We start from the raw sequence: 21,919 nt of genomic DNA, 5'->3' as shown, positions 1-21,919 counted from the left end.
CTCTAGCTGACGGGCAGTGATAGAGACACGTCTGATCCTCCAGCCTGAGGGTGTCACTGTTAAGGGTCAAAACACCCAATGAAGGTTGGACACCAGCTGACATCAGCTTCAGTCTGAATGCTGTAACTGTGTTTGTGGCATCCTCAGGTGTAATAAATAATCAATATGAATACATAAAGGAATTTTACTAAAGTTAAAAATTCTGTTTTAACTAACAGAATTTCTATCATTTTGGTACATCTCGTAGATTGTGTAAGCACACAGTAAATTGCTGAAACAGTGACACCTACTGGCCAGTGTTAAATTAAATCAAATATGGAGTTGGACATGTTTCCCAGACAAATGAATTTAAAAACAGTGACCTGTTTTTAACGATCAATCAGCTAATGAATTCAGAAAAGAACAAATCATGTGTCTTCTTGCGCAATTATGGACTGACAGGCTTTTGGGTCAACCATGTGACTCAAAACCTCCTCAGTTCTCTTAGACTTTCTTTGAAAAATTACAGCAGTTCTTACAGGAAATGTTAAGAAGAAGAACCGGATATTCACATCAATAATTCTCTGAGCTGCAATGAATTTTCTACCCCCACATACATTTATTAGGTGAAATTCAGGAAAATTGTCTCCACTAAATAACATTTCTATCAATCAAGTTCTGAGTCAATGTCCACTGCATATTTAGTCATTACTCTTTATTAAATATCAATCATTATTTCATACACTTTTTTTCATACATTATATTATATATTGTGATTTGATATTGGTTCTCATTCATAACCAAAGTCACACTGCTGGCAAAAAAGTAAAACAAAGGCTCTCTGTTAGGCGCTACAGCAGGGTACGTTAGATGTATAAAATGTGTGATTTCAATTTGATAGCTAGATCATAAAAGGGCGCTTTATAAAACCAGCCAGAATACACAATATGTCAGATCAGTCCAGAGTTAAGTGTCCTAGCTATTACAAATGATCCTGGAGGCAAGGTGCATAACAGTTTTATCAGTCTAAATGAACCGGAGCATATCGTATTGGACATTGTCATCGACATAGGTCCAGATCTTGTCAATGCATGCAAATAATATGACGTTTGGAATTTTTTAAAGCTTATTAAACATGTTTTATTTCCTTCGGAGGCAACATTACCATGTGTAAAGTGATGCTGATATCGCAACAAATAAAAACAACAAAGATGAAGAGAAGATTTGACAGTATTTGATTCCCTGAAGAAGACTGTAGTGTTTGTGTACGTGTGTGACATCTCACTTTCAACTGTATAGTAAGACGCTTTGACTGAGAGTTACTGTTTTTACAATCTATCCTTGGCACATTGATGATATTCTCCAAAAGAACACAGGATACTAGTGAACACTTTGTAGAAGTGAAGTGAAGGGTAATCGTTGGCAAAGGCAGGGTGTGGAAAAGCCAGTCTTTGTGGTGGAGGTTTCGCTAGCTAACCGGAAAACCCTCGTTGGTCCTCATGTCTCGAATGGAGCCCAGCATGTCTGACACCAGCTCTTCTAGTGCGTAGGCCGGTGCCCAGCCCCAGTCTCTTCTAGCATTGGTGTCGTCAAATCTCACAGGCCAGCTGTCGGCTGTAAATCAACACGTAGAATGACTCCATTACTTCCATTGTATTCCATTAACTTTATAAAGGATTCAATCTCTTTCTAACACTCATTTCTGATGAAGATTCAGGGCCACAAAATTAAAGGTGACTGAAACATCACTCTCTCCACTGGTGACACATCCACATGAGTCTTCTGTGTGCAAAATGGACTATTTAGCAACATGCAAATGCAAAACTGTTTGTGTTTAGTATTAAAAGTTGACTATAAAGGTCCTCCAGAGAAAGGCTCAGTGAGATTTCATGCCAAAGTACATTCTCAGTCGAATGGATATTTAACATTTTAAACGAGCAATACAAATAAAAGCAACCTTCCACATAGGTTTTTGTATACAAGTACCGATTGTCTGGCGAACAGAGTCTGGGTTGTAGGTGACCTTGAGGTGAGGGAGATGCTTGCGGATTTCTTTGGCCACTTCCTCCGGGGTGAAGCTCATGGCAGCGATGTTGTAGGTGCGCAGGGACAGCTGGCACTCTGGAGCCTGCATGAACTCGACCGTGGCACGGTGGCAGTCAGAGATATGCATCATGGGAAGTCGGGTGTCAGGTCGCAGGTAGCACTCATGGTGACCTGTACTGAGAGCATCGTGGAAGATTTGAACCGCATAGTCTGGAAAAGAAAAGAGGAGATTTTAGTGTATAAACATCCATTCGATCCATCTAACATACCGTGCATTAGGGATGGCCGGTATGGACTAAAAAGTTTATCACGATAATTTCTCGCATTTATCCCGATAACGATAAAAATGACAATACAAAAAATACCAATTCAACTCCACCTTTGTAACTATAAATCTATCACCACATTCAGTCTTTGGAGCCCCCAAAACACTACTCTAAAAGAATACTAAATACTACTAAACTACACCAATTAAATTGAATTGATAAAAACCAATTAATTATATAATTAGTACACCTGTACTGCAAAACTGTAATGACTCAAGCTCCTCGCTCTCAGATCCGCCTTCTGCCATATTTGTTACACAAAAACGTCATAAACGGGAATTCATCCTTCTTTCTTTCTTTCTTTCTTTCTTTCTTTCTTTCTTTCTTTCTTTCTTTCTTTCTTTCTTTCTTTCTTTCTTTCTTTCTTTCTTTCTTTCTTTCTTTCTTTCTTTCTTTCTTTCTTTCTTTCTTTCTTTCTTTCTTTCTTTCAGGCTCATATCTTTCTCTCTTTCTTTCAGGTTCATTTATTTCCTTCCTTCCTTCCTTCCTTCCTTCCTTCCTTCCTTCCTTCCTTCCTTCCTTCCTTCCTTCCTTCCTTCCTTCCTTCCTTCCTTCCTTCCTTCCTTCCTTCCTTCCTTCCTTCCTTCCTTCACACGTACATTCTGCGTCAATTTAACGCAGAACCATAAATCCAGCTTTACACAAAAATGTCATCAACGGGAAGTTATTGTTTTTACCGCGAGATGACAAATTCTTACCGTGGGGAATTTTTTTGACGGTATATCGTGAACGGTTAAATATCGCCCATTCTTACCGTGCATGTTATGGGTCATTTTTGAAATTATTTGTACATGCATATATCATTTTTTCAGTGCTGTATGTTATTGTACTATTTCTGATTAACTAAACTGTAGTTCAGTGTATTTTTTAATCTCAAGAGTTTATTTCTAGGTTAAATAAAGGTTCAATAAATTACTTAAAACATTTTAACCATATATGAATAAAAAATACCTGTTGTTCCTCCTCCAGGAGGTGTGTTGACTGAAATCACCCCAGGGTAACGAAGGCAACGGAAATCCAAGCCATATTTATGATGCAGATACTACAGAAAGAAAGTAATATCAATGATGTCATCGCGTCTTTGATATAAACCTTTAGCTTATCAATATTGTGTGTATTTAAACATTTGTGCATTTTATAACCTTACCTCCCCCATTAGTTCACCGTGCACTTTAGACACACCATAGATGGTTCGAGGGCGTTGGACGCAGAGGTCAGGAGCCGGGTCACGTGGAGAAGAGGGACCAAATGCTCCAATGGTGCTGGGAACAAAGATGCGAAGGCAATTCTCTAGAGCCAAGTCCAGAACATTATGTAGGCCTGAATGGGTGGCAGAAGATCAGAGAAGCAGCTTTAAAACTTCACAACACTTTTAAAAAAGCAAATATGTGTGAACTCCGAACGGTCAAGTGGACCTGTGATGTTGATCTTCCGTGCCAGAGCCACGTTAGCTTCACCCACGGCGCTAAGCAAAGCACTATAGTGGACCAGCCATGTAATACGATTATTTACAATCAGTTCTCTGAGGTGTTTGTAGTCCAGCACATCAGCATACACAAATGGGCCTAAGAGGAAAGAAAACAACAGTAACTGGAAAAATGTGATGCCTGAAAAGCATAAATTGTGTAGCAAAAATACCAAAAAGTTCCAAAAGCGTGAATCAGATTTTGCGTACCACTGGCGCAAACATGAGGCGGCGGCTTCTTGATGTCTGACAGGATTACATTCTCTCTTCCGTACTGTTTTCTAGACATTAATAGATGCAATGACACTCAAATTTTCAAACATTCTTGGACACTTGAAATCATCAGGAATTGCTGCTCATCTCACCTCAGCATCTGTGCAAGTCCAACCCCCAACTGCCCCAGACCACCTGCACACACACACACACACACACACACACACTTCAAAATGTTATCCGTCCACATGGAATGGAAAAATATGTTTTTACACTGGCATATATTCCGTGCACCATATTCAAGTAAGAGAAGGCTTTTGTTTGTTCCAAAGCTCTATTCCAGAACAAAAGTGACTCTGAGCTATTATCCCCCTCTCTTTTATGCTGCTAACACGGTCTGTGTATGCCCTATTGTGATGATACAGAATGGGGTCCTGCTGTAAGCGTACACTGAAAACAACATTTAAAAAAACAACACACATCTGTCCATTATCTTCCAATGATTGCACAACATTAACTGAATGATTATAATAGTCTTAAATCAGTTTAATTAGTGATTTGATTAACTTTCAATCAAGGTGCCCATGACTGTGCCGTGTCCATAACAAAACAGGTGCTATAGCGGGAAGGTGGTGGAAAACATGACCCAATTTGGAAAAAGTCCATCAAACAGAAGAAACTGTTACGAGCTATTGAAGATTGGATATTGGAGTCACCTGTGATGAGGACGCGGGGATTGTCCTGAGTATTGCTGGTGTCCGTGTTGTTCCACCTGCCCATCTGCCTGGACAAAGAAGTGAAGCTGCGACTGGGCCAGCTCTGCACCCTGCTGAGACAGCCTCGGCAGAACAGGCTCAGCAGCGCCGCAGAAGGCGCACACACCCGAACGCCCGGCTGCATGTCCAACAGTGGCCCCTTGGAGAAGATCAAACTGAACATCTACATCACCATAGTGAATATTGGGGTTACAAATAAATTGCCGGAATGGAAAGTACATGTTACCTGAGTGCAGAGCAATTCAGAAATCCCAGACTGATGTTTTGATCCAAAGCCGACAAAAGCTACTCACTAAAAAGAGACCTAATCCTCAACACAATACAGTAGAATGAAAGCTTATAAGACGACATTTAGGTGTCAGAGCAAAGCGGTTACCATCTGATTTGTCACCGTCCCAGTTCACCCAGTAAGCACTGGATAAATATGGAGGTGTAGAAAGTCATGCTGGGCTGTGTGGTTCCCGTCAGCGTTGCGTGATCACCGTGGCCTGTAGCTCAGGACTACACTCTCCAGCTTGCAAAGCCCCGTGAGGGCAAACATGCTGACTTGCTGTGCACAGGGATTTGCATTGTTGAGAGTGTTTAGCTGAGCTTAACAGGACTGGGAGGTGTGTCAGTTACATAGCCTTCTTCTATTGATAATATTGCTCTCTGACTCTACACCGCACACACTCTGCTGCTGTTATGTAAAGCACAAACTGTTGTTATTATTATTACGTGAGGAAAAAAATAACATTCACCAAGTGCTCCAGTGTTCTTATTATACATCTTTATTAGAGAGGAAGAAATACTGTACATTAAAATATAATAGCTGCATTGACAAGTGGAAGCGTTTGTAACATGTTTGTGGAAACCAATCTTTACTTTTATTGGGGCATCATCTGAGGGCCAACTTCTCCCACTCTATGATCATGTTCCTTATTTCCTCCTGCACTTCCTCAAGGTGACGGGCTTGCTGGGTCCACCTCAGGAAAAAGCCTGGGGGTTAACAGTGAAGCCATGAACTTAAGACCATACTGAGTATTCGATACTGAATGTGCATCAGTGTTGACCACAGGTCGAGGGCAGGTGTGTGCATGTTTACCTCTCCACAGCTGCAGGGACTGGGGGTGAACCGAGGGCCAGATTGCCAGCTCTGTGGGTTCATACAGAGGGTTTAAGTAGAAATCTTTCACTGTGGGTTTCAGCAATGCCTGTAACAAGCAGTGAGTCTTGTCCTTAACTCCCAGGGCACACCTAAGAAGGAAAAATTCGTTTCAAAGGAAGATACTCATTTTAAACTGCAGTGTCTATGACGTTAAAAAACAAAACAGACCTTTCTTTATCATTGTTACACAGAAAGGTGCCATATTCAGAGGCGTAGACGTCGGCGGCGAGTCTCAGGAGCAGCGCCTCAGAAAAGCCCAGTGCCAGGGGGAACTGCCGCCACAGCTGCCACACGCAGTCCAGCAGCAGCAGGAAGACGGGAGATTCCTGCTGGAGGCGAGCGTGGGAACAGGCGGAGTGGGCACACCGCTGCTGGAACGGGTGTCCCGCCTGCAGAATAGATGACTTATTAATAGAAACACCCATAAAGCTCACGCAAACACATTTCCGCTACATGTGGGACTTCAAGCATCCTACACAGTGTGGTCCTCTTCAGATGATCTGACACTGTTAAATGACGCTCATGCGGGAACAGTTTTATTTTCATGGATCGCTTTTATTGTTTATATCTACAAATGCAGCTTAATGGTTAGTGCATAGAAACAGCCCAATGAAAAAAAAAAAAAGATTTATATACATATATATACATATATATACATATATATATATATATATATATATATATATATATATATATATATATATATATATATATATATATATATATATATAGGACTGTCTCAGAAAATTAGAATATTGTGATTTTCTGTAATGCAATAACAAAAACAAAAAATGTCATACATTCTGGATTCATTACAAAATATTGCAAGCCTTTTATTATTTTAATATTGCTGATCATGGCTTACAGCTTAAGAAAACTCAAATATTCTATCTCAAAAAATTAGAATATTCTGGGAATCTTAATCTTAAACTGTAAGCCATAAACAGCAATATTAAAATAATAAAAGGCTTGCAATATTTCAGTTTATTTGTAATGAATCCAGAATGTATGACATTTTAGTTTTTTTAAATTGCATTACAGAAAATAAAGAACTTTATCACAATATTCTTATTTTCTGAGACAGTCCTGTATATATATATATAGACCAGCACCTGCGATGAAGCACCTGTAATTTCATTGTTTTATATATATATAAAAGCTTATAAGTCCTCTAGATCACTTTCTGGAAACGTAAGACTTCAAAAAGTCAATCGGAATATTTTGGCCTTTTTTACAAAATTCACTCCTTAAAAAATATATAGTTTCTGAGAATAAGTTATAATTGCCCGTTCCAGGTTTTAATGTCAAGGTCCAGAAATGGGTTGGAAAAGGAAAAAGAAAACCTTTTTGTGTTTGTTCAGACCCAATAAAGTCAAAATCAAACATATTTACTCTCCCTGAAATAATCTGTTTATATAAATTGATGAACACAACCCGTTGTAACCGTTTCACAGTTCATTAACCATTTAGATTTCACGTGACATCACGGTGATGTCACAGACTCAGATCAGAGCAGAATTATCCCGCCTCCCCTTGTTCAACTCCACCCAACTTCCCATCATGCTGCATTTTCTGCACCGTACACACGGTAACTCGTAGCTTTAACAACCAAAATATTAAGAACTGGGTACACCCTGCACAATATGGCAGTGAACTGGAGTTGAAGGTCTGACTCCACCCCCTTAAACCAGCAGCTTTCAACAAAGACATGGTTGAAAATGGTGTTTGTACTCTTAAGGACCTCAGGAAATTGTATCAGTTAAAAAACAAAACCCATCATCATATCTCTCCTTTAAGTCAGTGGCCGTTATGCATTTCATTTGCTTGTGGGCTGTGGAGAAATGTCCTGTCAGCAGGATATTTAGTCATAACCACAAGTGGTTGGCTGTACAACAACACTGAAAATCTTAATCATATAATAACGTTACATTATTCAATGTTTGGTGTAGTCTAGTAATGTTGTATATCACAAAAATGATTCAAGGCTCTATGCACAGACTATGATATTACATCATATCCATGCCATAATTAGATTAGTACTGAACTGAATCTATATTCTACTACTACTACTACTGTCATTTAGCAGACGCTTTTACCATAGGAGGGTACAGCTGGATAAGTGCTGGTCAGACTGCTGTGAGTCCAGTTGGATACAGGTGCTGCCATGCAAGTGCTAGAATTTTATTTTATTTTATTTTTGTTCCCTTCCTGCTCAACACAACAGTCCCTTTACACAAAAAAGCTACGTCTAAAAAGACACTATCATGCGATCATCTTGTCATAAGTGCATGCAGCCTACTCAGTGCAGAGTCCTGCAAAGAGCTGAACAAATCTTCTAACTCATTCTGATGAGCAGATAAGTTTACTAGATGCAGAAGTGCTCCTTAAAGAGCTCAGTCTTTACCTTGCTCTTAAAAATATTCGATCAATGGATTTACTGGGCTCAGGGCATGTGTAGCAAGGATGGTAGAGGAATTAAATTCCCATCAAAGAATTAAATTGTTGGAATTATTGCATTTAATAACTGGGATTTTGGACCATTCTTTTGACCAGGGGCCAGATGCAGAAACTGCATGCCTACATAAGAAACATGAGCTCATACCCACAAACTGGCATTTAAGAAGGAAGTAAAGGAAGTTGTGTGTGAATGTGCTCATTTCCCGTCCTCTGCCTGAAACTGTGTGCAGTTGCTGCATTCAATGATGGCTACTCTGGGGATGTTAGATGGTATACATATATATATATATATACATATACATACATACATACATACATACATACATACATACATACATACATACATACATACATACATACATACATACATATACATACATACATACATACATACATACATATATATATATATATATATATATATATATATATATATATATATATATATATATATATATATATATATATATATATATATATACATACATATATATATAGGTAGGTAGGCAGGTTGCCTATAATGATTGCCTACGTATTTTGATGGGAAAACCCAGGTGGTGTAGTGCTAGTGAGTTGTTCTGTCAAATGCGTATAAACACTTTTCATGCTCTGTTGAGAAAATTGATGTATAGATTCATTTGTTGACTGAATTACACACAAAACTCTATTTTAATGCTGTTGACCAATCCTGGACTGAGTGCTGTGAGATATCAATCAGCAATGTGGAAACACTGGCATGACTGTCTTTTTTAAATTTGTATGCTTGTTTGTCTTTTTTAAATGGACCCTGAGTCTATTAATAAAGTATATGTATCTATTATATATATATATATATATATATATATATATATATATATATATATATATATATATATATATATATATATATATATATATATATATATATATATATATATATATATATATATATATATATATAAAAACAATCTATAATCGCCAAAAAAAAAACATTGGGCAAATGAAACGATTTGTGCATCTTGCATATACTGCCTGGCCCTCACCTGTAGCCACTCTCTCTCCAGCAGAGCCAGGAAGCCCTCCAGTGTGCGGCAGCATGGATCCATGATTAGCTGTGCCAAAGTGCTGATGAGCAATGAACAATCTGTCCCATCAAAGCCGTGAACCAGAGCTGAATGACCGTCCCTAGACATAAAAACATAGTTATACTTCAGTTCTGTTGGTATGTTTTGTTACTTATGTGAGTTCAATCAACTCATATGTTTTGCAGAAGTTCAATCATGAATGGTATGTTTAAATGTACACACTAGTTATGCATTTGTACCAAGTCCATGTCCTCTGGACTAAACAGCATAGGGGCCATCCGGCACGTTATCAGTGCTCAAGTACACAGTACTAAACACATAGTTTGGGGTACGAGCCATGAATACAGGCAAAGAAGAAACCCTATGAGAACACGATCCGCTTTCTCTGGGGTAAAGCTTTAAATCTAAGTGGAATGAGCTGAAGTGGAAAACCATCCTGTGATGAGATGAATCAAAATTCAAAGAAATCATGAATGTTCTTTTCTCTGTACTAAAAAGGAGAGGGAACCAGTTCCCTGTCCTGTTTGACCCGACGTGGCCAATAAACCTGATTCTAATTCTGTCCAGTGCCTCTCACAACTGAAAAGATTTGGCACTTCACTAAAAAAAAAAAACATACAACACAAAAAATCTTGGACTTTAGGGACATTTTAATACCATATCAGACAAAAAAGGGACAACACTCCTCAGATAAGTGATCTCCGCAGTTCCCACCTGAACATGGGCTGTTGTTTAAAGACGAGGCGATGCTACGCAGCGGTAATTTGTTCTTAAGAAGGTGAATTATCTCTTTCAGCATTTGATACGTTCTCTATGTTTTATTGTGAATGAAATATTAGTTTGTGAGATTTGCATATGACTACATCCTGTCTGTACTTGAGTTCACGTTGTCCCTGTTATTGTTCGTGGCCGGGCTTATACACATATCATATACACTTTATAATCTTTGGTAACCGAAAAGTAAATTGTAAAGTTAAGCTCAATATTAATGATGTCGAAATTGAACGAGTATGTGAAAATAAATTATTGGGCGTGATAATTGATGATAAACTTGATTGGAAAACACATATAAACAATATTAAATCTAAATTGTCCAAAACCATTGCAATCCTATACAAGAACTTTTAAATCAGAAATCCACTTACATACTGTACTGTTCACTCATTGTTCCATACATTACTTACTGTGTGGAGGTATGGGGAATACTTACATAACAAACATTGATCCAATAATTAAATTACAAAAGAGAGCCATAAGAATTGTAAATAATTCAAAATACTGCGACCGAACGAACCCACTCTTCATTAAACTAAATACCTTAAAATGTGTAGATCTAGTTGAGCTAAGGACTTCTCTTATAATGTATAAGGCACACACCAACCTACTTCCTTACTGCATTCAGTAAATGTTTTCACCCAGAGAAAATCGGTATGAACTCGGGGGAACTTGTATGTTTAAAAAAATAAAGGTAAGGACAAACTTTAGAAGTAGATGTGTTTCTGTTAAAGGGGTAAACTTGTGGAATAAGCTAAAGCTAAAAATGTGTAGTTCTATCCGCAAATTCAAAAAAATGTTTAAACTTAGGGCAATTGATAAATATAAACTATGACCAAGAGCAGCTTCTCCAGTAAATCCTCTATATCACATGCTTTTGTTGTAATTGATCTCTGTAATACTTTTTATTTTGATTTGTTGTGATGTGATATATTGTAATAAAGGGTAGGCATTATATAAGCTACGGCTTCAGTCTACACCTTTTTTGGTTCATTTATTTATATATCCAGCTTTACTGTGGTGCATGTTTTGATTGACTAATGGACCAAAATAAAACAAACTAACTAACTAACTAACATATAAGTGTACGCCAAGGTGATCCACAGGGACACACACACACTGGGCGTTCCTACCTCTCCACACACTCCGCCAGCAGGCCCGCGGTGGACAGAGCAGTCTGGACGTGAGACAGCCACTTTGAGTTCTCCAGCTTACTGAGCCACCGGTCCATGTTGTTGGACTCATCCCCGCAGGCTTCCACCAGTTTGATCAGACTTTCCTGGAGAGCTTTTCCCCTTCACACACAAAAAGACGTTTGTTCAGTGGGAAAGATCGGTATAATTAAACTCTAAGCAGAATCCACCTCCAATATGTGTGTTTTTTTTAAAGACACCTTTCCATCTGTCTGTGCAGCCTCTTCCAGTGGTTGTAGAACGATTTGGACTCAAACCCTCCACCCGTCATCCGGGCCTGCTGAACCTGCTGACTTGAACGGGTGTCAATGATGTACCCTTTGTCGGACCCGTCGATCACAGCCTGGAGGAGGAGCTCGTCCTCCTTGCAGCGCTTCCTGTTGGCTCCCGTCAACGGCTGACTGCTGCGCATGATCACCTGAAAAGTTGTGGTCCGGTTAGCAGAGGTGTCAAGTAACAAAGTACTAATACTTCGTTACCTTACTTAAGTAGAAATTTTGGTTATCTATACTTCACTGGAGTAATTATTTTTCAGACGACTTTTTACTTTTACTCCTTACATTTTCACGCAATTATCTGTACTTTTTACTCCTTACATTTTAAAAACAGCCTCGTTACTCTATTTCATTTCGGCCTTTAAAAAAAAACTATCCAGTTAAATTGCGCCATCCGGATAGAGTGAATTTGGTTGTGGTTGTTTCAGATGTTCTTGTCCAGTTTTGTTCTTACATCCGTTGCCCTCAGATTCCTGCAACTAAACTTGGATGTACATTCCAATAAAGGTTAGGATAAATGATAACACGCCTCTGAAGTTTGACTTTTTGCACCATTACAATTCTTATAGGCATCATATCTCCTGCTCTCTGAAACACATGTTAATGCTCAATAGTACACATATATGGTTCTTTAATATATTTGCATTATACTAATATGCATTCATTTTCAATGGCTTTTGTCCTTAATGGCTTTTTCCCCCTTACATTACTTTTACTTTTATACTTTAAGTAGTTTTGAAACCAGTACTTTTATACTTTTACTTGAGTAAAAAACTTGAGATGATACTTCAACTTCTACAGGAGTATTTTTAAACTCTTGTATCTATACTTCTACCTGAGTAATGAATGTGAATACTTTTGACACCCCTGCCGGTTAGCAATGATCCGGCACCTGCACAGACCACCAGTAAGCAGTAAACATCTCACCATGCCGTTCTTCCTGTGGTAGTAGCACAAGACGGGGAAGCGTCCACCTTGCCTGAATTTGGCCGCCTTCTTCAACGTGTCATCATCTACAGCGTGAGGGACGATGACTGCTGGAGGGTAGGAAGGGCACACCGAGTAGTCTCTGTTCACGCTGCTAAGCCTCCACTTCTTCTGCTGTGAAAACACAGAGAGAGTGATGCACAGGTGCAAATCACGGAAGTCACAGCAAACTCTGTTACCGGGAGGATTTATTCACTGTAAATAAATCCTGGCTTTCTGTTTGTTTCTGATCTTTATGCCGGGCTAAAATAGGTTTTCCGACTGCAGCTTCATTATCATATAGATGCACCTTCTTGCAGAGCTATTTTCATCTAGCTCTGCAAGAAGGTAAAAGGTGAATTCATTGTCATTTAAAAACTCTCTTGGGAAAAACTCTGAAGTATGTATTGTGTTTTAGAGGTTTTTCCCTTTCAGTTACAGTCTTATATACCTTGTTATTGTTCAAAAGATCAGCACCACCAAGGACGCTGTCTGTCACCAGGCCAACTGTACCAATTCCCCCCAAAAATCGCCTCATGAAATTGATCTGTTACTCTTCCCAATAACAGCTGATTCCACTGGTACAGAATGAAACAAACCAATTCCAACAAGGCAGGCTTTCGTATTTTACATTTCATTCAATAATTGATACAGGAAGATCCAGAAGTTGTTCGTCAATAGAAGCAGATTGGTTGTTTGGCCAGCCGGTGGTAGAAGCAGCTTATTCTATGTCTCTTGGTGCTGCCCCCTGAAAATCAAAGTCAATCCCATAGAAACATGACTAATTTTTTGTATCTCCGACCTGCCTGAAACACCTCATTCATGATATGCACTTTTACACCCCAGAAATGTACGACGGAGTATTAGGGCCAAACTAAGACAAAAAAAATTGGAAATTACGAGAATAAAGTCATAATATAATGAGAATAATGTCGTAAAATTACGAGAATATAGTCGTAATGTTGTGAGAATAAAGTCGTAATAGAATAAAGTCATAATATTATGAGAATAAAGTCGTAATATTACGAGAATAAAGTCGTAATGTTGCGAGAATAAAGTCGTAATAGAATAAAGTCGTAATATTATGAGAATAAAGTCGTAATATTATGAGAATAAAGTCGTAATATTACGAGAATAAAGTCGTAAAATTCCGAGAATAAAGTCGTAAAATTCCGAGAATAAAGTCGTAAAATTCAGAGAATAAAGTTGTGACATTACGAGAATAAAGTGGTAATGAATAAAGTGGTAATTTATGAGAATAAAATCATAATATTATGAAAATAAAGTGGTAATTTATGAGAACTCTAACAGGAAGAGCAGTCTTCTCCCTGTGTTAAAATGAAGAATATTGAGCATCTTGTGAAGTTATATTTATATATTTATAATATATTACAACTTTATTCTCGTAATATTACGACTTTATTCTTGTAATATTATGACTTTATTCTCATAATTTTACGACTTTATTCTCATTACATTATGACTTTATTCTCGTAATTTCCTTTTTTTGTTTTTTTGTTTGGCCCTAATACTCCGTCGTAGAAATGTGATGCGATGTGATAACAATTTTCCACACTCTTGTCAATTTCTTCTGGGTGAAGACCCGTAACCAGGGCCACCCAGACAACAGACACAGACATCCTGCTTATTTAAAGAATATTCAGCCCATAAAACACTTGCAATAGTGTTGTCTTTAGGGCCCCAGCCCCTCACCATGGCAACCAGCAACTCCCAGAGGAAGACGCTCACGTGTTAAGCATGAATTCAAGCTGCATGAAGCACATTCTAATGGTAAAGGAAAACAAATGAAAGCTAAGCAACAGGGATATCCTGAATGGTGACCCCTGCATTCAGCTGCTTTGGCATTTTCCTGTCATGGTTGACAGGTTATTGTTGGGAAAGGTTACCTCCGAGACTTTAATAGCAATAGGTTTTTTAGTAGCATATGTTCCTTACAAGGGCTTTGGCTTGACTGTAGTACTCTTCAGGGGTTGAGAGGCCCCATCCGTCCTGCAGGCTGAAGTCAGTAGGTCTGTAAAAGAAGGGGTACATCTCCGACACATTGTCCAGACAGGACAGGGTCTACAGAAGGATAAAGACAGATTGCTGTAAGTTCAGAAGCTTTCTTGTCCCTGTGTACTATAGTCCAGGTCTCAGATGTGTCTCAGTGTTATTTTATTACCTCAATAGAGTGTGCAATGTTGAGACACTGTTCCATTCCTGGGATGTCAAGCTGGAGCACACGCAGATCTTTGCACTTGATTGTAACTGTCCCTGATGATCCAGAGATCCTACACAGTTACAAACACAGCACTAAGATTCTCACACAGAGCAATGCAAGATATACTATATGTCCACTTTTCTCAAAGCCCCATATTTGGACTGAGCAGTTTGACTCTTAGTAGGGCAGGAGGTTTGCCTGGCAGCAGAAGAGGAAGGCAAATACAATCAGCTGGGTTATCTGTAGGAAGAGGCTTTCTTTCTCTAGGAACTGGGTGTGCAACAATCCCTCACTTTTATTGACCAAATCCTTTTCAAGTATCATAAAGCTTTCATAAAGCTTAGAAAGACTGTTAGTAGCAAGCGATATAGAAAAGTGAGCACGTTGACAGTGGCAAGATGTAAGAGTAGCTGTAATCTTGGTATCAAATGTGCTTCTCTCAGGGCTGTGCCTAGCAAAGGCAGCAGGAATCACACATATGACAACACCAACAATGTCCAACCTTTCACCGTGGCCTGCATTAGAGAAGAACCCGGAATAGCCCAAAAGATTTTCCACACTGGTTAAAAACAGTTAAGGAAGTAATTAGACATTGGAGCACCATCTGGCACAGTTGATTAGTATGTTTACTTGTGTGACCATGCAAAATTCAGAAATTATAGAAATTAAAGATTTATAAATCAATCCCGACATTAGTCATTAGTGTTTAAAAGAAAAAAAAAACAAATTTAAGCTGTTCATTGTGTTGTAAAGTGGAGAACAAGTGGAAAAAACAGTGACTGCAGCTCTTTCATTTTCATTTCATTTTCTTTTCACTCAGCAATCTGATAACATAAAAGCAGGGGCGTCAATTGGGTATGGCAAGGTATGGCAGCCGCCACACCTTGGCTTCAAGGGAAAATTTAAATGTTTTTGTATTGATTATTCTATTATTTAATACATATAAAATAACTACAAATGCAAATCAGAACAACATGATCGATTTCACAAGTTACTACACTGCAAAAACTCAAAATCTTAACAAGAATATTTGTCTTATTTCTAGTTAAAATGTCTAATTTTTAGTCAAAAAAATCTCATTACATTTAAGACATGACTCAAAAACTCAAAAAACAACAATTTTCACCTGTTTCAAGTAGATTTTCACTTAAAATAAGTAGAACATTTTTTTTTCTTGTAATGAGAAGATACATCTTGTCCCACTGGCAGATTTTTCTACTTATTTCAAGTGAATATTTACTTGAAACAGGTGAAAATGGTCAAATAAGTTATTTTTCTGGCGATGACTCTTGTTTTAAGTGTAATGAGACTAAAAATGACTAAAAATGAGACATTTTAACTAGAAATAAGACAAATATTCCAGTTTTCTTGACCACACAGATAAACTACATAGCAGACTTCTGTGATGAGTATTTGCTGGACGTGTTGATTGATACTCTAGTTAAGTTCTGTGACTCGTAACCTTGTCATACCTTAGCTTCCACTGAATTGACGCCAGCCACTGCATAAAAGCTGTATTTAGACACTTTTTTTTCTCTCACTCCTATTCACACAATCACCTTTTCTCAATGGCATCTATGTTCCTGAGTAGCAGCAAGACCTGTCGAGAGCCGCCCTCCCCCCGGTCGGAGAAGAGCAGGTGGTGGCCGGTGATGCACAGCGTGCCTCTGCTGGGCGGCTGCAGCGGCTGCCGGAGCACAACATCCTCCACGTTGGCCGTCTTGATGTGCTCAGAAAACTCCATCAGCCCTCCCTGGATCAACTTTTTCTCGCCAGCAGAGAGAAGTGGCCCTTCCACTTCACTTGAAATCACTTCCCTCGCCTCTCGAGAAAATGAAAGTAAGCTTCCTCTTCTGTACACGGATCTGGTTGAGAGGCTCCACAGTTGTGCGCTGTTTGTTTCGACGATAAGGAACCTATAAATAGCAGACGCTTCATACTCGCCTGCGCATCGCCGTCCCCTATAATGTGACTGCAGCTTTTTTCTCACACAGCCTCGGGCCACGCTGCAGTGGAAATGGAAAATGAGTGGCTTGGGGGCGACAAAAGACGGAAGTGCGCGTTTCCTGAGAAAGAAAAAAAAAAGAAACAGCGAAGATTTGTCACATTTAACGGCTTGAAAATGGTCTGAACACCACAGGGGCCACAGATGCGGCAGGGTGCAATATATGAATCGGCCACAAGATGGCACCATGCTCACGAGCAGAAACGTCCAAATCAAGACATCCATTGGCATTTGAAGTAGTGCATTTCTTTTCTTAAAAAAAAAAAACAAACAAACACATTTCTATACTTATAATTTAACATTTAATCACATCCTATATAATAATATTCTATTAGCCGATCTTTTGAAGATAGACCATTTGAAGGAGATTGAAAAACAGACTGCAAAACAGCTCAGACTGAAAAACAGCTGTTTCCCCAAAGCCATAATCGCCCTGAACAAAATGTGAATGTATTACTAATTACTGTTTTTTACCGTGCAATACTTTTCCCCGGATTATCTGTGCAATATTCCACCACATGTGTAGTTATATGTTATTATCTGTAGATAGGATCTCAGATCTTGATTTCACTATTCAAAATGCACCTTAACCTTTTTACATTTTTATATTATCTGTTTGCACTGTCTTGCACTGGAGAAGTGATGCTGCTTTTAATCTCACTGTACCCATGTATAAAGACAATAAAAGTATTCTATTCTATTCTAGATACAATTTAAGTGTATGATCCGTGAATGTAAACTTTTTGATTTGATTTGATTTGATCTTTATTCATCTTGAACAAAACAAATAAAAAAAAACACACCATACATCAACAACAATAATAAAGCACAACCAGTTTTGTTCAATAAGGGACAGGAAGAAGCAAATGCTTATCTAGTCCGGCCCCTTCTTGCAATATAAGAGTATCCGATATATATAAAAGAATAATAGTAGCAATAACAATAATAATAATAATAATAACAACAATAATACATATATACAGTGTATACCCTTCTTCTTGACATATAAAAGTATGTCAATATAAAAGTAATTAAAAGATAAGTGAGTCAATAATAAAAGTAGCTAAAACGAAAGGCATCAAGCACAGTAGAGAAGAAAAAAAAGTCAATGAAAAACAACAAAAACCATCACCATAATAAAAGTTCAATTTTTTTAAACTTGTAAAATCTAGACTTAACGATTTCCCCTTGTAAACTTGTAAACGTGTAACCCCGCCATCTCTCTCTCTCTCTCTCTCTTTCTCTCTCTCAGACAAACTTTTAAAACAGGTAATAAATGATCCTCCCCTCCCGTCCTGGGCGGGATGGGCGGTCACTTTCCTTTATAAGGGAGGCATGGACCTGTTGCGCTCTCAGCTCCAAAGCCGCCGTCCCCGAACCTGCAGCTGCCGGACTCATTCCTCCTCTCTCTGCCGCCCTGATGGACGTAAAAGACTTGGGAGGGGAGTCCTCGGAGGGAGACCAGGAGGATCTGGACAACGTCAAAGCCCTGACGGAGAAGCTGAAGCTGGAGACGCGCAGACCGTCCTATCTGGAGTGGCAGGAGCGCGTCCAGAGCCGCCCGTGGAGGGACGGGGACGCGGGGGACACACGCAGTCCGGACTCCGCCGGACAGGTCGGGTCCATGCCTGCGGTGTTGAGAGATGACAACTCTCGAGAACTGGTCGTGCGCAATATCTGTGGCTTTGACACTATTGATGATGCCTTGGACTTTCTGAGAAAAGAGCTGGTGAGTTGATTCTGACTGTTTTAGTTTTGTTTTATCTGTTTAACCTCCTTACTACTGTAATTACATTCAGGCCACCTGGATTTATTTTGATTTTATGGCTGTAGATTTGTCAAATGTGCAAAGAATCAGTGCTCCTGTCCATTTTTTTCCCCCCAATATAACTTCAACTTTCAATATCTGGCAGTTGTTCAATATTACTGTGTTCTGACTGCGTAATAACTGTTTAAAGGAGTGAAAAGATAAAAACGGATTTGGATTTTTCAAATTTATTGCAGGATAAGAACTCTGAAATGACATGAACAAACAATTTCACATGAACAATTTGAACTTTGAACTATTTTACATATTTACAAAAAAGTGTGTCAGTCCTGGACTTTGTTTTCGATTGTTTTCTGCCTGTTTTTGCACCAAATGTCCAGGCGTTTTTTATTTGGTGTGATACTGTGTGAAGCAGTTCCTGTCCAGCTGCAGACAGTCCCACATTGCACACCCCTCTCTGTGTCTTCCCCTGCCCTCCACTTGTGGCCACAATTTCTCCCGTGGGAGATTAAAACATTTGTATTCAACTACTTCCTTCAAACTGTGACCATAAACTCTGATTGAGTCCTGGCCATTCATGAGAGATACTGGTCTGTTCTGCTCTGCCTCTAAGATAGATAGTCATCTCCTCAGGTGTCAGTGACCTCTTCTGCATGACTGCTTGGCTTGACTCACAGATAATACCAACGTTTTGCATGTTTTGATAAGATACCGTCATGCAAACCCTCTGTTTTCTTTTTATCCCCCTTTCTCATCCTCTGCCCACTTCAGAGGGAGATGCAAGTCCAGGACAACCGTCTGGCCCGCCAGCTGATCCGTCTGCGCGGAGAGATCCACCGGCTGAAGGTGGAGCAGGTGTGCGACCGGCACAAGGAGATGCTGGACGATGCAACGTACGAGCTGGAGGAGTGTGATGAAGAGTCGGACCTGCTGTGCGACATCCCCATGAAGGCCGCCTTCGCTTTGTCCACCCCCTTGAAACACCTGGGCCTCACCAAGATGAACATAAACTCCCGACGCTTCTCACTGTGTTAGAGTGAGGATGTTCCCATCTCCACCTCTGTGTTTGCTTAGGCAAGGCTATTAGCGTTATTTCCTCTTCATGGAGGTGTTGTGCCGTCAGAGTGAGGAAACTGCCAGAACTGCTGCCCGGCTGCCATGAGTGAAAAAACAAGCAATAAACCCTTTGATATGTGCCTTGGCTTGACATGAATGAGAGAGCCTCTGTGCACAGACCTGCAGAGATACTCACCTTTCCCACTGCTAGAACTGACTCTGCCGCTTTGCTGGTTATACCTCTGTGTAATGTACACTTTTATTAAGAAGCTCTAACTTTATTAAGAAGCTCTAATCCTTAATATCTAATGCAGTTTCCCGAGAACTGCAAAGAGGTGATTGTGAAGGATTTTCAGTGGACTAAGCGAATGCACACCTCAGGATGCAAAGCAGAGATTTAGGAAATTTAATTAAGGGACTTTCACACAGGTCATGTTACATGTTACTAGTCATGACCTCAATCTGGAGTCATATTAATGGGATAAAAACTTCTGAAGAGAGAGAAGAAAAGGCTTTTTAAAGCCAATAATTAATGTGATGTCAAAGGCCTAAAAATAAAATGATAAATTTCTGCTAAATTCGTTACATGCAGCATCAAGGAGCCGTAGGCTTACATGGTTTTAAGATGTCACATGTTCTAATCAAATCATTGAGTTTGCAGTCAGTGTGTCATGTTGTGTGAAGCGGGATCAGATAAAGACAGCGCGCAGCAAGCCTTTAAAGTAAACCAAAGTGTCTTAAAACAGCAATATAATTGAGCTCTTGAAGCCGTCGTCGGCCTCTACGAGTATCCTCTCAGGAAGGAGGGTTGGGGGGGGGGTCACACTCAGCATTTTTACACCTCTTCTTCACAAACCCAAAATATCTCTACAGCCTCAGCGCCGCAGTGACAGGACCCAGGAGGTTGAATTGTTTCCCGTTAGCTTGTCCAGACCCCGCAGAGCACTTATTGTATAAGAGTGGAAAGTTTATTTTTGTTTCGTGACACTTGTAGACAAATATTCAGTCGTCGGTTTTATAGTTTTGTAAGAAGCAGGACAGGGTTTGCTGTAGCTCTGTTAAATGTATAAAGCCTCTGCAAATTTTGTGATGCCTATGCAATGTATTTGGCACATGACCACATGCTTTACAATGTAAATGCTCTCTTTCTTGTACATAAAAATGGAATCACAAAGTAGTTCTTTCTTGCTGTGTCCGTTATTTACTATATTATTCTTTATAAGCATGTGGATACTCGGAAGCTTGCATTCTTTTTTATCATCTGACTTAAAAATGGGCCTACATGCGCCGCTGGATTTCCCCCCATCGTCTGTCCTCTGTCTTTAATCCACCCATGCACAATAGTGTCTTCTTTCCTCCTACGAGACATTCATGACCCAATGTAACGTTCAAATATAAGAGGGGGGCCCCGGAGGGATGTGCAGAATCCTCAACGTTGCCAAACATTATTTGTAAAACAAGAAACCAAATATGCTTTTGCAGAGTGTGACCTGTGTGAAATGAAAGCACGACAAGGACGGTTGAAGTTATCATGATGTGGAACGCTGCAGGAGACATGACCTCACCTAAACCTTCTCACCTTGACAGTTGGAGACACAGAAGCGAATATCATGTGGAAAATTCACAAAAAGCTTATGCAGTGCACCTTCAGGCCTTTATCGTCTGTAAATGTTTTGCAACAAGTCACCTGTGTTTCTCACGCCACCGGCAGGCAGGGTTTCCCTCAACACTTCTCCCTCGCATCATACACACAACAAGCCATCATCTGTTCAGAATCTGGTATCCAGTACTGGAGTTGAGGGAGGATGAGCGGGGATGGCATCCCCCCTGAAATAAAAACGGTCAAAATCATCCCCCCTTTCCATCCCTTATGTCATTTCATCAATGAATGTGGTTTTACTGCTATTTCAACATTTAGAGGCATCACCAGAAAAATAACTTATTTGACAATTTTCACCTGTTTCAAGTACATTTTCACTTGAAATAAGTAGGAAAAATCTGCCAATGGGGCAATATTTATCTTCTCATTACAAGCAATAAAATCTTGTTCCACATGCAGATTTTTCTACCAGATTCTGGACAGATTTGTTTTTTCCAGTAATGAGTCTTGTTTTAAGTGTAATGAGATTTTTTTTTTACTAAAATGAGACATTTTAACTAGAAATAGGACAAATATTCTTGTTAAGAT

At 39.4% G+C, this 21,919-nt stretch overlaps 3 protein-coding genes across 8 annotated transcripts; 1 reads left to right on the top strand and 2 right to left on the bottom strand.

Moving 5' to 3' along the window:
• Window positions 1–654: 654 nt before the first annotated feature.
• tdh2 (L-threonine dehydrogenase 2) lies at window positions 655–5,423 on the bottom strand. 5 transcript variants are annotated; one of them, XM_061743244.1, is made up of 10 exons: window positions 5,182–5,423; window positions 5,032–5,097; window positions 4,746–4,944; window positions 4,182–4,224; window positions 4,027–4,097; window positions 3,767–3,916; window positions 3,499–3,671; window positions 3,303–3,393; window positions 1,966–2,235; window positions 655–1,593 (listed from the first exon to the last, which is right to left on the bottom strand). In XM_061743244.1, the coding sequence occupies exons 3-10, from the start codon at window positions 4,927–4,929 to the stop codon at window positions 1,448–1,450; spliced, it is 1,128 nt and encodes a 375-aa protein (XP_061599228.1). In that variant the 5' UTR covers window positions 4,930–4,944; window positions 5,032–5,097; window positions 5,182–5,423; the 3' UTR covers window positions 655–1,447. The 5 variants fall into 5 exon arrangements, with proteins under 5 accessions (XP_061599228.1, XP_061599227.1, XP_061599229.1 ...); XM_061743243.1 differs by having other exon boundaries at window positions 4,746–4,960; window positions 5,032–5,423; XM_061743245.1 differs by having other exon boundaries at window positions 4,746–4,813; window positions 5,032–5,423.
• Window positions 5,424–5,554: 131 nt separating this feature from the next.
• On the bottom strand, window positions 5,555–16,951 carry zgc:154055 (uncharacterized protein LOC556036 homolog). 2 transcript variants are annotated; one of them, XM_061743241.1, is made up of 11 exons: window positions 16,462–16,951; window positions 15,405–15,461; window positions 14,864–14,972; window positions 14,638–14,763; window positions 12,643–12,816; window positions 11,641–11,858; window positions 11,381–11,542; window positions 9,432–9,573; window positions 6,121–6,341; window positions 5,890–6,041; window positions 5,555–5,783 (listed from the first exon to the last, which is right to left on the bottom strand). In XM_061743241.1, the coding sequence occupies exons 1-11, from the start codon at window positions 16,644–16,646 to the stop codon at window positions 5,683–5,685; spliced, it is 1,647 nt and encodes a 548-aa protein (XP_061599225.1). In that variant the 5' UTR covers window positions 16,647–16,951; the 3' UTR covers window positions 5,555–5,682. The 2 variants fall into 2 exon arrangements, with proteins under 2 accessions (XP_061599225.1, XP_061599224.1); XM_061743240.1 differs by lacking the exon at window positions 15,405–15,461 and having other exon boundaries at window positions 16,462–16,947.
• A 1,298-nt stretch (window positions 16,952–18,249) lies between these two features.
• fam167b (family with sequence similarity 167 member B) lies at window positions 18,250–20,908 on the top strand. The gene is made up of 2 exons (XM_061743946.1): window positions 18,250–18,636; window positions 19,447–20,908. Exons 1-2 carry the CDS (start codon window positions 18,328–18,330, stop codon window positions 19,708–19,710), a joined length of 573 nt encoding a protein of 190 aa, XP_061599930.1. The 5' UTR covers window positions 18,250–18,327; the 3' UTR covers window positions 19,711–20,908.
• Window positions 20,909–21,919: the final 1,011 nt, after the last annotated feature.

The sequence above is a fragment of the Cololabis saira genome, chromosome 16 (genome assembly GCF_033807715.1).
Source record: "Cololabis saira isolate AMF1-May2022 chromosome 16, fColSai1.1, whole genome shotgun sequence".
Taxonomy (NCBI): Eukaryota; Metazoa; Chordata; class Actinopteri; order Beloniformes; family Belonidae; genus Cololabis; species Cololabis saira.
This window is presented reverse-complemented; position numbering and strand designations above follow the sequence as displayed.

Excerpts from the sequence above, each read along its gene's own strand:
- tdh2 (XM_061743242.1), bottom strand. Across the intron at positions 4,225-4,745 it reads TCCCCGCGTCCTCATCACAG|GTGGTCTGGGGCAGTTGGGG; the intron begins GTGACTCCAATA and ends GTGTGTGTGCAG. Across the intron at positions 3,917-4,026 it reads GCCTCATGTTTGCGCCAGTG|GCCCATTTGTGTATGCTGAT; the intron begins GTACGCAAAATC and ends CTTTCCTCTTAG.
- fam167b (XM_061743946.1), top strand. The coding sequence starts at position 18,328 with ATGGACGTAAAAGACTTGGGAGGGGAGTCCTCGGAGGGAGACCAGGAG. Across the intron at positions 18,637-19,446 it reads ACTTTCTGAGAAAAGAGCTG|AGGGAGATGCAAGTCCAGGA; the intron begins GTGAGTTGATTC and ends TGCCCACTTCAG.
- zgc:154055 (XM_061743241.1), bottom strand. The coding sequence starts at position 16,646 with ATGGAGTTTTCTGAGCACATCAAGACGGCCAACGTGGAGGATGTTGTG. Across the intron at positions 15,462-16,461 it reads ATAGATGCCATTGAGAAAAG|TGTGGAAAATCTTTTGGGCT; the intron begins GTGATTGTGTGA and ends GTTTTTAACCAG. Across the intron at positions 11,859-12,642 it reads ACCACAGGAAGAACGGCATG|GTGATCATGCGCAGCAGTCA; the intron begins GTGAGATGTTTA and ends ACAACTTTTCAG.